Here is a 14,963-nt window from a genome sequence, read left to right as displayed (position 1 = left end):
ATGCTCTCAATTCTTATTGAACATCAGAACAAGAAATCACCTGGTGAAGGGATTTTCATATCTTTTATAAGGCTCTCTATTAAAGATACTATCCACTCTTAGTGAATGTTCCTCATATAAGAACTCATCTTATAAAAGGTATATCTCAGGGCTGAGATTGTGGTTCAGTGGTAGAGTACTTGCCTAGCATGTGTGAGTCACTGGGTTTGATCCTCAACACCGCATAAAATAAATAAAATAAAGGTATTGTGTCTATCTACTAAAAAATACATATATATATGTGAAAATTTTATATATATATATATATATAAAAGATATATATCTCAAGGTCTTCTCTAAACTTAAAAGCAAAAAAGGAAATCTAATTCTCATGAAGAATGGAGTACTTATTATTATTATTTATTATTATTAGGTATCAGGGATTGAACCCAGGTGCACTTAACCACTGACCCACATCCCTAGCCCTGTTTTATATTTTATTTAGAGACAGGATCTTGCTAAGTTGCTTAGCTCCTTGATAAGTTGCTGAGGCTGGCTTTGAACTTGGCCTTCTGAGCCACCAGGATTATAGGTGTGCACCACCATGCCTGGCTGGGGGTACTTACTTTTACTTATAATATTTTCTATTATATTTGGCAGCCAGGAAGCTCTGATACTCTCTACCTACCTCCTTAGGAATGAAGTGGAAGGAAATACACACACCCTTAACAAACAATCCCTCCTTCTTTGGCCTGCTTCAACAATTTTCTCCTGGTTCGATCATCCAGATCATGAAATCCTTGACTCTGTATCTTATTCAAGTTTGCTTCTAGCATGCAGCACAGAGAAGGCACGTGTGTCCTTAACAGGTGCTTAACTGCATGGACTTAATTTAATTGTTAATATGGAACCATCTTATCTAGTTCAACTGTGTGATTTTGGCTCTGATTCTGTTATGACAGTACTAATATAAAAATAAAAATGTTTTATTGAAACATCTTGGGTAATAAAGAAAAGGCTTTTTCTTATTACTTTTTAAAATAGCATTAGAATAAAAGCAGTGAGAAATTGTTTTGATGTTAATGTCAAAAAGAAGACCAAATATACCACCTTTTATGCTTATCTCCAAAGAAAATAATCTTCAGATTGGAAAGGAGAGATGAAACCAAGATGAAGATGAAACTGCATCCCATAATAAGTAAGGGAATAAAGAAGGAAGTACAGTCTGACACTTGAATTAAGCTCAAATCTTCAGGCCCCAAAACTGCACCTTAAAATACTAAAGAAAAGTATAGGCATGATATCTGAGCTATTGTATCTCAGAAATCACAGAAAATAGGGGAGATATCAGAAGACTAGAGATGAGAAAAATGTCTCAATTTTCAAAAGAAATAGGCTTTAGATAAAAGAGACTAGTAATCCATTTACAAATCTACCAATTATTCAACAAAGCAGTATCACGCCAAAACTCCACTTCCCATTGGAGTCTTCCAAGTCCCAAGAACAAAATTCCCAAGGCAGTCTCCTCCTCACTCATGACTCACCATCCAGACTGGACACCAGGTCCCCAATTCCATCACCTGGAAGACTCTTGAGACCTGAGACCTGGTCTCCACTCTATTTGCTGGTCATGTGACCTCAGAGGAGGAACAACTTTCCTTCAATTGTTTCTGTTCTGAATTTGAGATATGAGGGCTTAATAGTGACCAAGTGTTACAGAGTCCGAGGACAGGAGCCCTGAAACCATTTATGAGTTTAATCCAGAACTCTTAAGTTACATCCTCCGAGTCTGCAACCTTGTTGTAAAATGAGCACAATGTCTACCTTGGTATTCTTCTGAAGTCTAAACAAATAAAGTATCTGGTACATTATGGACATTTTATTAATGTCAGTCTCTTCCATCTTAAAGTCTTTACCTTTTTCCAGTTTATTAAAACTGGAAGAGTTATTAAACTCTTGTGATTCTTGGAGTTGCTGATTTAGAGTTGCAGGACACTAACAGTTGCCCTTGGTCAAAGATGCAGATGAAAAATTCTCAGGGGGAGTGTGGCTTATCTGAAAAGTCCTTTAGGATGCCTTATTGATGACAAGATGCAAAAAGGTAGACTGGAGCAACTTGCAGAAATAACTGAAACCCAGGGTAACCATACGTCCTGGTGCACCTGTATCAGCCCTGGTTTATACCACTTGTTCCAGTGTCCTGCCCAGTTTAGCATTTTTCCAATATAAATGCATTCTGGTTTGGATGATAAATTATTAGGATATCCACTATATCTCAGAAGCCAGAATGATCAGGGGAGACTCACTAAATTTCAGCTAGCTAAATAACCAAAGCCAGAGCATTTCCATAAGCAAATCTGCAGACAAATACAACAGTGGCAATTCATAATCTTCCGTTTTGGGGGAGTCTTTTGCAAAGCATTCCCATTCATGATTCCCACCCTGGCACGCAGTCATTTATCTGGAGTCCTTATGGATTCTGGACCCTCGACAAGGAACCCCCCTCACTAGTGGTTCACCACAGAGTTCTGTTCCTTGCCCTGTTCAGTATTTCTATTAATTGCCTGAATGAAGACATAGCAGGCATGTTGCTCTTTTGTTTCTTTTTAAATATTTTTAGTTGTCAATGACCTTTATTTTATTTATTTACATGTGGTGCTGAGAATCAAACCTAGTGCCTCACACGTGCTAGGCAAGCGCCCTACCACTGAGCCACAACCCCAGCCTGCCAGTTTTTTTTTTTAATTTTTTTTTTTTTAGTTATACATGGGCACAATATCTTTATTTTGTTTATTTTTTTTATGCTGAGGATCGAACCCAGTGCCTCACATACGTCACTGAGCCATAACCCCAGCCCAGGTTTTTTTTTTTTTGTAGTTGGACACAATACCTTTATTTTATTTATTTATTTTTTATGTGGTGTTGAGTACTGAACCCGGTACCTCGCTTGTCTAGGTGAGCGCTCTACCCCACAACCCCAGTCCTCCTGCTCAGTTCTGAAAGACAGTTTCCAGGGATAGAAAGTTGACACAGCAAATGAGCAAGATTCAAAATTACTTTACAAATTTAAACAATGGACCAGAAGCAAATCACATAAAATGTGAATACACATCTAAAGACGTGCATTTAGATTTGTTTCAAACTGCTCAGAGACAAGCTGCAGGAAACATAACTTGACAACAAATTCTGATGAAACCACCTGGAAATTTCAGAAGACTACAACATAAAAACTGCAGCTGCCAGAAATTCAAATACACTCCTCAGCAAATGTTTGAAAAATCACATTTTAGGCTGGACTGACAGAAGCATGGTATTGAGGTGGTGGGAGGTAAAGGTTCAGGGTAAGCTGAACAGAGTAGACCGCAGCTCAGCTGCCCTGTCCATGTGGGATCACACTGCCAACAAGGGTGGGCCAGGAAGGGGACAGGCCAGGAACCCATCTGGCTGTGTCCTGCATAACTGAAAAAATGGGTGCATGTCTCTGAAACAGAGTAAGAGACGCCTGTCCAAAGAGGCAGGACAGTTGCCTTTAACTATTGGAAAGGCTGTTACATGGCTGGGATACAGAATTTATTCTAGACTTGTTTCAAGGGGCAAAACTAATGCCTTATTTTACAACATTCAGTTTTGGACTCATATGAAGAGGTCTTTGCAAGTAACCACAACTGGCCACAATTGGCACAGGTTCCAAGAAGGGCTGCAGCATGAGGAATGGCTTAAGACTTGGGTTGCTATAGGGCCACAAGTATATCCACCAGCCAAAGCTCTCAAATCTGCCATAGGTCCTGCTCAATGGTGTACCCCAGATTTACTTCAATGATTCTATACAAATACAGGGTGAGGTGGCAGAACCTTAAGATTATCTTGTTTTGGGCTGGGGATGTGGCTCAAGCGGTAGCGGGCTCGCCTGGCATGCGTGCGGCCCGGGTTCGATCCTCAGCACCACATACAAACAAAGATGCTGTGCCCGCCGAAAACTAAAAATAAATATATATATAAAAAAATTCTCTCTCTCTCTCCCCCCTCTTTCTCTAACCCTGGGTAACAGGGTTATAAGGGATAAAAGACCAAAGAACATGACCCCAGGCTGTGGGCTCTAAGCAGGAGTATAGCCGGGAGCATCTTACCTGGGTGCCTGCATTTGGCAGCTTGATATTCTCAGCGGCATCAGTCACATCAATAGAAGCTCGCACAAGAATGTCCAAGTAGTTCAGTTTGGAATATTCCTGATGGGAGACAGTGAACGTTATTAAAAAAGTGACAGATGTCCTAGGTGGTGGCAAATGACTTTCTGGGGACAACCTCATGGCAGGGGTATACCTCCAGAAATGTGCTGTTCCATAACCTTGAGCGCAAAACAAGGGAGGCCTTGCTGTCCAGCCCACGCAGAGGACACCTGATGTTCACACACCTCACGTTCACACTACAGTTCTAGAGCGGGAGGAGGACATGGTCAGAACCCACCATCCAGGAAAGCCCCACCCGCCCCCATCCTCTGTCTTGTGTTCATAGCTCTGGAAAAACACTCACCAGGGTCTGGTATTTTCTTTCAGTAAATAAAGAAAATTTTCTGCTATCATCAATCTGTTTTTCAGCAATTGCCCGTTTTTTTCTTGAGTTTTGAGACTCCTAAAAAGAATTATATCCAAAGTAATTCCGCTTGATGTAGTTCTTTTTCATTACTATGCAAACATCCCAAATAATGCTGAATTCATATAATCAACAATTAATATTCATCCCTCTCCCAAAGTAAAAAACCAGTGTTATGTCCACCCTGACTTCAGTTCACTGATAGATTCATAGGACTATTTAAGTGTTTTATTCTTACTGTGACCTTTACACTCAGGGAAAGAGAAAGATGCTTCCTTTGTCCCTGTGTCCCTACCAAAATGTGAGCAAGTGGCACCAAACCATGAACCTACTGAGATCAGGGATTAGTCCTGTTGCTGTATCCCTGGCACCCAGCTCAGTACCTAACATATGGTAGACAGCACATCTGGAATGACTACATGAAACTCAAGAACAGAAAAAGAAGCAAAAAGACCTATTATATGATCATTTCAGGAAAGATCCTGAAAAACTAAGCCATGTATCAGTTTTTAAAATCAATTTTCCTTATACAGGCTGGGTTTGCTTTATCTAAAATGCTTAAGACCAGAAGTGTTTCAGATTTGGGAGGAGTTTTTTTGGATTTTGGAGCATTTTGGATTTTCAATTTTTGCATTAGGGATATTCAACCTGTAATAAAGAATAGGAATGACGGGGCCATTTTGTTTGATGAGTAAGGGAGCATGCTATCACTAAAAACACTATAACTAAGAACACGGATCACACCCAGTCGCCCAAGAATTTAAAATGAAAGAAACAGGCAGCATTGACAATGCCAATCTTCATCAAGCTGGAACATAAACAGGCTAGTTATAATAGTGTGCAGCAGGAGAGAGAAGGGTAAAGAGGGGCAGGCTTCGATTTAAAAAAAAGGAAAAAGAAGCTTTCCAAGTCATTTGCTAAGGTGCCAATATCTTTGGTGATGAGTTCCTAATGATCCTCCTTGGGGTTATACTGGCTGGTTCACTCCCCAGGAGTATGTCCTAATCCTCCTTATATCTCATTTTTGGGTTGTATTTAAAAAAAAAAAAAAAGTCATTTGTCCCAATAAGCACTGCCTTACACATCATAATGGTAACTGGTCAGCAAAAATGCCTCAGCCTGACTTGGTTTCTAAACTATAAAAGAGAAATTATGACAACCAAAGAAAAGTCAACGTGCCAGAATGCTAGTTTCTTAAGGAGAGTCATGATTTACCCCTAAAAAGTCAGCTTCTTTTATTTACAAACAGGGAGATGTTAGATAAACCCACCAACATACCTTTAGGTTCAGGAGGTTTATTTCACTTTGTGGCTCACACACTATCTTTTCCAATCCTTTGGATTCTACTTTCACCAAATAAAGCAACCATTTGCCATTGCTAATTTCTTTTGGCCACTGAATATTCAAGGTTGCCGTGCCAAGGTTTTTAAGAGGTTTACCTAAATTAATCACCTGTTGGAAAATAATACACATTATCTCAATGAAATCCTTTCAATGTAAAATTAAGTAGCACCTCCTATTGCCAGAGGAAAAAAATGCTAAAATATCTGTCATAACATAATAAGGTTCCAAAAATGGACTATGGATAGAGTGTGCAAAATGCAGATTTGTGCTTAAATATTACTGTGTCAACAGTTGGGGAGAAAAGGTCAAAGAGATTGCTAATTTAATCCAGGATCAACTGTTGTCTACAACAGCATCAGTGGTGTTTATCTGCCATGTCCTCAACAAGCCTAGGGTAAAGCCCTGTGTGCATTTGTGGACTTCTTTCCCAGCCATACCTGAAGGGAGGTCATAAGCACCTCCAGTTTCTGTCTCAATTATTTATGTAAGGCTAAGAGAAACCAGTGGAGAATTCACTCTCTTCATCCTGCCAGGGGTGGGCTCATTCTTGCTATTCCAGACTTTCACCTCAACATTCACTGTGTTTTTAGGAATGTGATTTGAGCCACACAGATAAAAACCCATGTTTGAGTCATGAATGGATTTCATATGTTCATGCAACTGGACATAGAGTCACTGTGATTGCCTACTTTGAAATGGTCCAGAGATAATCATTAGCCTTCCTTATTGGCATATGCCAAATCTACTAAACTTGCCATCACAAAATTGGGCCTTGTAAGACGTAAGCAAACATTAACATTCTTTCAACCATGAGCAATAAGAAAGATGCCCTGATCAGGGAGGAATAAATAAATTATAACATTCTAAAGATGAACTACTTCGAGATTTTTCTTTTTTTGCGGGGAGGGGGATACCAGGGATTGAACCCAGGGTTGTTAAACCAGAGCCACATCCCCAGTCTTTTATTTAATGTCCCCTCAACTTTTTTTTTTAAAAAAAGAGAGAGAGAGAATTTTTTTAATACTTATTTTTCAGTTTTCAGTGGACACAACATCTTTTTTAAATTTTTATGTGGTGCTGAGGATCAAACCCAGCGCCCCTCGCATGCCAGGTGAGCGTGTTACCACTTGAGCCACATCCCTAGCCCCAACTTTTTTTTTTTTGAGACAGGGTCTCACTAAGGTTTTAGGGTCTCGATAAGTTGCTGGAGCTGGTCTTGAACTTGTCCTTCAGTCTCCCAAGTTGCTAGAATTATAGGTATGCGCCACCATGCCCAGCTGAGGTTTTTGTTTTATAGACTCTGGGGAAAATAAAGTTTTACTTTATACCACATATTAAAATTCTCTAGTCAACTCAGGAGGCTGAGGCAGGAGGACTGTAAGTTCAAAACCATCTCAGCAACTTAATTGGGCCCTAAGCAACTCAGCAAGACCTTTTCCCTAAATAAAAAAATATATAAAAGGGCTGAGGATGTGGCTCAGTGGTTAAATGCCCCTGGGTTGAATCCCTTCACCACCATACCTAACAAACAAAAAAAACGAACTCTCTAAAAAGAACTGTACTGTACTGGATTCTGAGCCAAAGGCCTATGGTGAGTGACAGTTGTTTGCCATTCTGGAGGATAAAGTTTTTACTGTAAGCCAGTTTGCTGTTTAAAAACTGGCAAGTTCATTGTTTAACTGAGTATTTATTATTATTTATTAAAATTACCTATTCAAGACCACATCTAGGATATGTTAGTTCTAGTTCAAGAAAAGGCCCAAATGCTCCAACTTACCCTGAATTCATATTCTATCAAACTTCCTACTTCATCTTCAGATTTCATAGCTTGCTCCCCGACAACTGTACCTCCAAAATACACCTGGGAAGGTTTAGCAACTCTGTTAAATTAAAAAACATCAGTTTTAGTAAGGATTGTAAATGGTTCTTTCAAACATTGATTTGTTATGCTAAACACAAACACTTACCCAGAGACCGATAAAAGCAGTTCAATAACCACTTTTGCTTTAGCTGTAATTGAAGCCAAATTATCTTGATTGCTCGTTCTGAAAATGAAAAGGAAACAATAGGGTTTTATTTTAACAGTCAGTTTTCTCATTTCAATTATACTTCTTTTATGGCTTAGATCGGTGCCAATTCATTGACAGCCAGGGTTTTCATAAAATAATTCTGAATGGGAAGGTTGAAATAAACTTACGTCTCCAACTGCAGGTTAATGTCCAGATCTGTGGTGTCAAAGGTGACCTCAGTTGTACTTAAAATCAAGTAAAAAGTAACCTAAAAAAATAAATAGCTATTAACACAGGCCAAGCATATGGGCACTTAAATGGTATTTAGAACTGTAAAATGCAATATGTAAAGGCATCACGTACACTGGAATTTCTTTTAAAAGGATTTCCGAGCTCACAGTCAGCTTGGGAACCATTCTGGTTGGCAACACAACTCAACTGTTTCTCCTGTAACAGAAAAATGCCCCAGGTCACAGCAGGATCCTGTGCCCCATGGTGTTGATTTTTCCCTCTCAGCTAGTCTCAGAAAATACTTACAGGGAAAGCCCTCAGCTCTCTATAAGCAGAATAGGTCAAAGTGTCCGGAAACGTTGCAATGAGTTTGGCTTCGTGGGCATCATCACCATCTTTTGTGGGATCTCTTGGGTTGGAAGGGCTATTTGTCACTGTTATTTCCAAAGCAATATCTTTCTGATCTTTTAAAACTAGCTCTGGTATGCCTTTTTGACTATTAAAAAAACAACGACAAAAAGGAGAAAGTCATCAATACACACACAGTAACTCTCACTTTTCTTTTGTGGTGCTGAAAATGGAACAAACCCAGGCTTATGCATGCTAACCGAGATCTCTACCACCAAATCCCAGCCCCAGCCTTTTAGTAACCTCCCCCTTATTTATTTATTTAGTTGTTGATGGACATTTATTTTATTCAGTTATTTATATGTAGTGCTGAGAATCAAACCCAGTGCCTCACACATTCTAGGCAAGTGCTCTACCACGAACCACAACCCAGCGCCTTAGTAACCCTTTCTTAACAAAAGGCCACCTAGAAGCCAGAGTCACTTTTGCTAGTGCTATAGGGCGATTCTTACATTGGAAGGTAAGAAAATTTGTCTTGATTTCCTTCTCGGGTACAAAATTTATATTCTAGTTTAAGGTTGCTGTTACATACATTGTCGTCTCCACATCCCTCTTTTAAGAAGTGCACCTGTAGGAAAAGAAAGCCAGACAGGCATCTAAAACGGTTCCCATACAATCCATTTGCCTGAGTGCTGACGACCACGGACAGAATTCAAACACACCTTGCTATATAGTCAATTCCTGCTTGGTCCTTTACCAAAACACTGGCCAGGCGGGCGGGCAGGCAGCCTGGAGCAGCAGAATGTGGGCAGTGAGTGGAACCACAGAAAACCTGGCTGAGCCATAGCTGTGTGGCTTGAGGCCAATACCCAACCTTTCAGAATCGAAGTTTTATAATGGGTCCACTGAAGACACTACCACCCTATGTTCTAGCCCATGTGTAGGAAGAATTATCAAAAACAATGATGGTGCCAGCTAACACATCGTTGATATATTTAAACTCAATCCTCATAATAGATCACTGAGGAAGAAAAGGTCCCAGTATCATGAGCTCCGCAGTGGAGATGAAGGAAGAGAGTTTAAGGTTAGGAAGGCAAGTGGCAGGGTTCCTAGCACAGTGTTTGATAATGAACTCAATAATCACACTGCTCCATAATCAGGAAAACTGTCTTTTTTCCTTTATATTTAACAGAACTATGGATCTGGGAATATACACAAGAAATACTGGCTGATAACAAGTAATAACGTCAAAGCACACAAATTATTCAAAAGTATAAGCCCTAGCAAACAGATCCCACCTCATGAGGATCCCATGAAGTGTCCATCGAGCCATATAATGTATATTTTTCTTTCTAAGATGACCGAGGCTGCATTAGGCCCTAAGTGATTACTTCATTGCGAGTACTTCTTTGCCATGCATAATTTTGATATTCCTTGATTTTGATGTTCTAACAGTACTTTGTTTTCTGTCTTACTGTTCCTAATGGTAAAACCCAATGAGTTTTTCTTTCTACACACAGCTACAAGAGAAAAAATCTTCGAACATAAGCTCTTTCAATGCCAGTCTCAAAAAATTTTAGTGGCCCAAAATCATGAAGACAAATACTCTCTGGCCTCAAATTATATTTCACAAGTTTCTCTATTCATTGCTAATTTTGGAAACAAGTCTTCTTTGCATATATTAAAAAAGGATATAAATACAAAGGAGGGGCTTTTAAAAGCCATCCAGGGTTCCATTGCATTTAGCATCATGAAAATGGCAACACTGGCAAAGCCATACTCGGGGAGACTTACATCTGTGTGAGCCATCTTGGGTTCGTTTGAATTCAGGATTGGAAGAACTTCTGGTAGTGAATTCACTCGCCTGCGAGAGCTGGGCTCCTGGATCTCCACGGAAGCAGTTATGGGGATGGGACGCAGTTTGTCTCTGATGTTTTCCTGCAAAGTGCGCAGCGATAAAGCTAACCATGGTGAAAACGCAAGAGGGTAACTCCTCCTAAATGATGACTGTGTGTTGATTAACAGGCTGCTAGATTCAATTTCAAAAAAGCTATGTGTGTGGCCATAAAACCCAACTGCTCCCCTCTGTAAAAGCCAAAGTGACCATCACAGTCCCCACCTGCAGCCAGAGGGTTTCCTCCATGCAAACCCGCTGCTTCTGCCTGTTCAAAGTCAGTTCTTGAGTGTACTTGGGCTCAGTAGCTTGGTTTCGAAACTGAACTCTGGATGACAGCCCAGATTTCCTTCTTTCTTTTTCAGCTTCCAGGGTGCCCACAATTGCTAGAAAAAGTTAACAAAATTACATTAACTTAAAGCATGCTCGTGTACCATCCGGCTGCAAGGGGGTTGACCTCCTTTTAAAATATTTTAATTCCTCATAATGGTTTTTTATCAGTGTCTTTGCTGCTCTCCATATTTCCTGGTCAGATACATTTCAAAGATTTGTGCTGTTTAGAATCAAGCTGTCTTTTCCTTCGCCCTGTTGTCAGCAATGTCTTGAAGTTAAATTTCCATTGGGCCACCTGGGGGAGCTCCAGAATAAGTCAAAAACTTCCTGCAGCAGCGACCAAGAATCAATCACTTGTGGATGGATTTTGGGAACCTACAGAGTACTAAAGATAACCAAACACACCCCAAACTCCCTCAGGACTCTTTCCCTTCAAAGTGTTTGTGCTTCAAGGACCTCGGGCCTTTGCTATTCAAAAAAGATCTCTGGGAAGCAGCATCTCCTGCCAGCTCAACCGGAACCTGCATTTTAACAGCATCCCCAGGTGATCTTATACATATTAAAGTTTAAGAAGTGCTGATAAAGAACAGTTGTCTAAACAAAAAAATAACATGTATTAGACATAAGAGGTCTTGAGAGTCCGATGAGAACTTTCATTTAAAAAAAAAAAAGGAAAAAAAGGATGCTAAGTGATGTTTCTTGCAGAGGCTGCTGGAGGGCCTGTTTGTCAACAAAATGCAAATGGTTTCCAACATCACCAGGACGGCCCGCCCTCTACTAATGGAACTAAGAGGCAAGCCAGGATTTGGATGATCAAAATCTCATTTCTGGACTTCAGAATGCATTCTTCCTCAGGTCATTGGATGTAGCTGCTAACTATGTTTTTCAGGGCTCAGTACTTAAATTACTTAATTCATTAAGCACTCACTAACCACTGGCAGGGAAAGCAAATCACTGGGTGCAAAGGGCTGGGGAAGGAGAAGGCCGCCGAGGGAAACACTCTACCATAGAAAATAAAGGAATGAACAACTGACATTCCAATACTCACGCAAGGCTAGGAGCCATCTTTTTAAAATTTTTTTAAATTTTAACTTTTTGGTAACAGGGATGAAACAGAGGACCTTTGCCCTACCCAGTCCTTTTATTTTTATGAGAAAAAGGTCTTACTATTTTAAATAGCCCAGGCTGGTCTTGAACTTGTGATCTTCCTGCTCAGTCTTCTGAGTTGCTGGGATTACAGGTGTGCATCACAATGCCCAGCATGGAAGAAACCTTTACAAAAGCATCTATTTTAATAGTCTCTTTGGTAGATGAAGAAAAGGAGGCTGGGGTCATGTAGTGAGGGTCAGAGGCATCATCAGCTCTAAGTCTCTAATATAAACACAAGAGATGGCAGCTTTATCTAGCCACTTAGATGCCCAGGTTTCAACTGTCCCTAGACCTCTGCATGGGTCCCATCCCTTCCTCTGCTGGCTGCATTCCCTCCTTTCCCACCATCCCTGGCCTAACCCTACTCCTTCAGATCTCAGACTGGACATCACTTCCTCTGGTTAGTCTGTGCTGGCCTCTCCTACACCACCCAGAGTACTTCCCATGTCTCCAGTCCTGCTGCCCACTACACTGAGGTTGCCCGACTGTCTTCTGCAGCAGGACCAAGCTCACCACTGCATTCCAACAACTAGCAGAACACCCGATAGAAAAATGATCTGCAGAACAGGTGAAGAGGAGTGAGAGGAACTGCCCCCACATCTACACACACAGTGACATTATTCTTATGCTGAAATGATTGATAGCTATTCAGATATGTAAAATCAAAATTTAGAAACACTGATAGTTTTAATAGTCATTTCTGTGTCCATCTGAAAAATTCTTAAATGTCACAGCTGCCAAATGGAAGGCTCCTCCATTTTAGGCCCTCTGTAGCCCTGACACCATCCATTTATCAGTGACCTGCTACCTTCACAATGAACCAGAACAAAGGCTCACATGCCAACTGCCCGCTCTGCAAAAGCACAGGGATGCATTAAAATCATTTATCTACTAAACCCACGCTAACCCTCCCTAGCCCTCTAGATAGTCCACGTCATCTTAAAATCCATTCATGTCACTTTTGCTGACTTTCTGAGGGGGAAGCCAAGTAGAATGCTCATTAAAGTTCAATTATAAATATCTGTATGTATGGGACATTACATCTGAGAGCTACTGCCAAGTTTAATATCCTGGTCAAACAATAAGCTCACATTTTGGGATACTGGGAGAAGATTCTAGATGTATTAAATAATGCAGCTTTGTGCAAGCCCTATTTAGCCGCTTCTAATACTATGGAAGTACAAGCCATGAAAAATAGTGTGCTCTGAATGCCTTCAAAGAAAGAAGTTCCAACATAATGAGACATCAATAAGCACCTGGTTAATGGGACAGTCAAAGCAAACACTTGGCATCAAATGTCGCATTGAAGCTAGGAGAAAGCTTGTGATTTCTCCTATACAAAAGATTAATTTGGAAGAAGGAGGGCTGATAGGTTTCATATTTGTTAGTGAAACAGAATGGCATGAAAAAAATGGCAATCAGCATGGAATAAAAAATGTTTCCCCATTTCCTCTCCCCGTCCAAGAATCGCTTGCTTCTTGTCTCTCGAATCCATGTCAAACAAAGGAAAAAGGCCTATTTTCCAGGAAGTGTAAGAAAAGTAAGTTAAGGTACTGTATTTGGGTAAAATAACACCAACGAGGACGAGAGGATGAGAGATCCAGAGGAGACATGGTGTATGTCGTCCTGTCATTAAAAGCGGTGCAACGAAGGCTGGCTGCCCCAAAGAGCAGAGAGTTCCCCTGCACACTGAGATACACCACACCAAAGCCCTTCTCACAGTTCTGCCAGTTCCCCTTCAGAGACAGGACAGCAGGAGACAGCCCAGTGGAAAGGGAGATGGGGAAACTACCTGGGGATAGATTAAAATCTGGAAGGAAGAAGGCTAACTAGGCCTACAAAAATGAGAAATGGGTCAAGACGGACATTTAAAAACCTACTATAAACAGTATGTTTATTTAAACTGTTACTTCTCATAATTTATTAAATGTTCCTGCTTTCTTACTGGGTGTATTCAATACTGTTACATGAAACGTTTATATGAAGTTAAATAAGAATGAAAAGTACCCCTAAGAATACAGTTGTGACCTGGTGTGGTGGCACACACCTGTAATCCCAGTGACTCAGGAGGCTGAGGCAAAAGGATCACAAGTTTGAGGTCAGCTTTAGCAACTTGGGCCCTAAACAGCTTAGCAAGACCCTATCTCAAAAATAAAAAATAAAGAGGTTGGGGCTGTGGCTCAATGGTAGAACGCTTGCATAGCATGTGTGAGGCACTGGGTTTGAACCTCAGCACCACATAAATAAAATAAAGATATCGTGTCCATCCAACTAAAAAAATGTATTTAAAAAAAATTTTAAAATAAAAAGTAAAAAGGGCTGGGGATGTGGCTTAGAGGTTAAGCACCTCTGGGTTCAACCCCCAGTACCAAGAAAGAAAGCAGTTATGATCTATGTAAGAAGATTTACCACTGTGCACGCTAGTCCCCCAGTGTGGTTATTTTCTTCTATTTCAAAGAACCACCTTAGTTTATATGAATTAAATTCTGGTACATTAGAAGGGACATCTATTTTTTTTTTTTTAGTTGTTAATGACCTTCATTTATTTATTTATATGTGGCACTGAGAATCAAGCCCAGGGCCTCACACATGCTAGGTAAGCGCTCTACCACTAAGCCACAACCTCAGCCCAGGGGACATCTTTTTAAATGAAAAGAGTAATACTTTCAATAACAAAAAGAAGCTTCAAGCTAGGTATGGTGTGACAAGCCTCTAATCCCAGCAGCTTAGGAGGCTGAGGTAGGAGGATCCCAAGTTCAAAGCCAGCCTCAGCAACTTAGAAAAGACCTATGCAACTTAGTGAGACTTTGTCTCTAAATAAAATACAAAAAAGGGCTGGGTAACATTCCATTGTGTATGTATACCAGTTTCTTTATCCATTCATCTATTAAAGAGCATCTAGGTTGGTTCCACAGTTTAGCTATTGTGAACCAATTTGCTATAAACATTGATGTAGCTGTGTCACTACAGTGTGCTAATTTTAAGTTCTTTGGGTATAGACTGAGCAGTGGGATAGCTGGGTCAAATGGTGGTTCCATTCCAAGTTTTCTAAGAAATCTAAATAATGCTTTCCAGATTAGTTGCAC

At 40.3% G+C, this 14,963-nt stretch overlaps 1 protein-coding gene across 2 annotated transcripts in view; it reads right to left on the bottom strand.

The window, feature by feature from the left end:
* Nucleotides 1-14,963, bottom strand: part of Itga6 (integrin subunit alpha 6) — a 77,297-nt gene that overhangs the window by 9,649 nt on the left and 52,685 nt on the right. For both annotated transcript variants that reach the window (XM_026389533.2, XM_026389534.2), the window contains exons 12-23: nucleotides 10,621-10,781; nucleotides 10,296-10,439; nucleotides 9,014-9,129; nucleotides 8,460-8,649; nucleotides 8,286-8,369; nucleotides 8,111-8,190; nucleotides 7,881-7,958; nucleotides 7,691-7,793; nucleotides 5,848-6,021; nucleotides 4,510-4,608; nucleotides 4,300-4,410; nucleotides 4,107-4,205 (exon numbers count right to left, since the gene is read on the bottom strand). In XM_026389533.2, the coding sequence (XP_026245318.1) occupies nucleotides 4,107-4,205; nucleotides 4,300-4,410; nucleotides 4,510-4,608; nucleotides 5,848-6,021; nucleotides 7,691-7,793; nucleotides 7,881-7,958; nucleotides 8,111-8,190; nucleotides 8,286-8,369; nucleotides 8,460-8,649; nucleotides 9,014-9,129; nucleotides 10,296-10,439; nucleotides 10,621-10,781 (1,439 nt within the window). The remainder of the gene's footprint in view (nucleotides 1-4,106; nucleotides 4,206-4,299; nucleotides 4,411-4,509; nucleotides 4,609-5,847; nucleotides 6,022-7,690; nucleotides 7,794-7,880; nucleotides 7,959-8,110; nucleotides 8,191-8,285; nucleotides 8,370-8,459; nucleotides 8,650-9,013; nucleotides 9,130-10,295; nucleotides 10,440-10,620; nucleotides 10,782-14,963) is intronic.

Source organism: Urocitellus parryii, chromosome 1 (assembly GCF_045843805.1).
Source record: "Urocitellus parryii isolate mUroPar1 chromosome 1, mUroPar1.hap1, whole genome shotgun sequence".
In the NCBI taxonomy this organism is placed as follows: Eukaryota; Metazoa; Chordata; class Mammalia; order Rodentia; family Sciuridae; genus Urocitellus; species Urocitellus parryii.
This window is presented reverse-complemented; position numbering and strand designations above follow the sequence as displayed.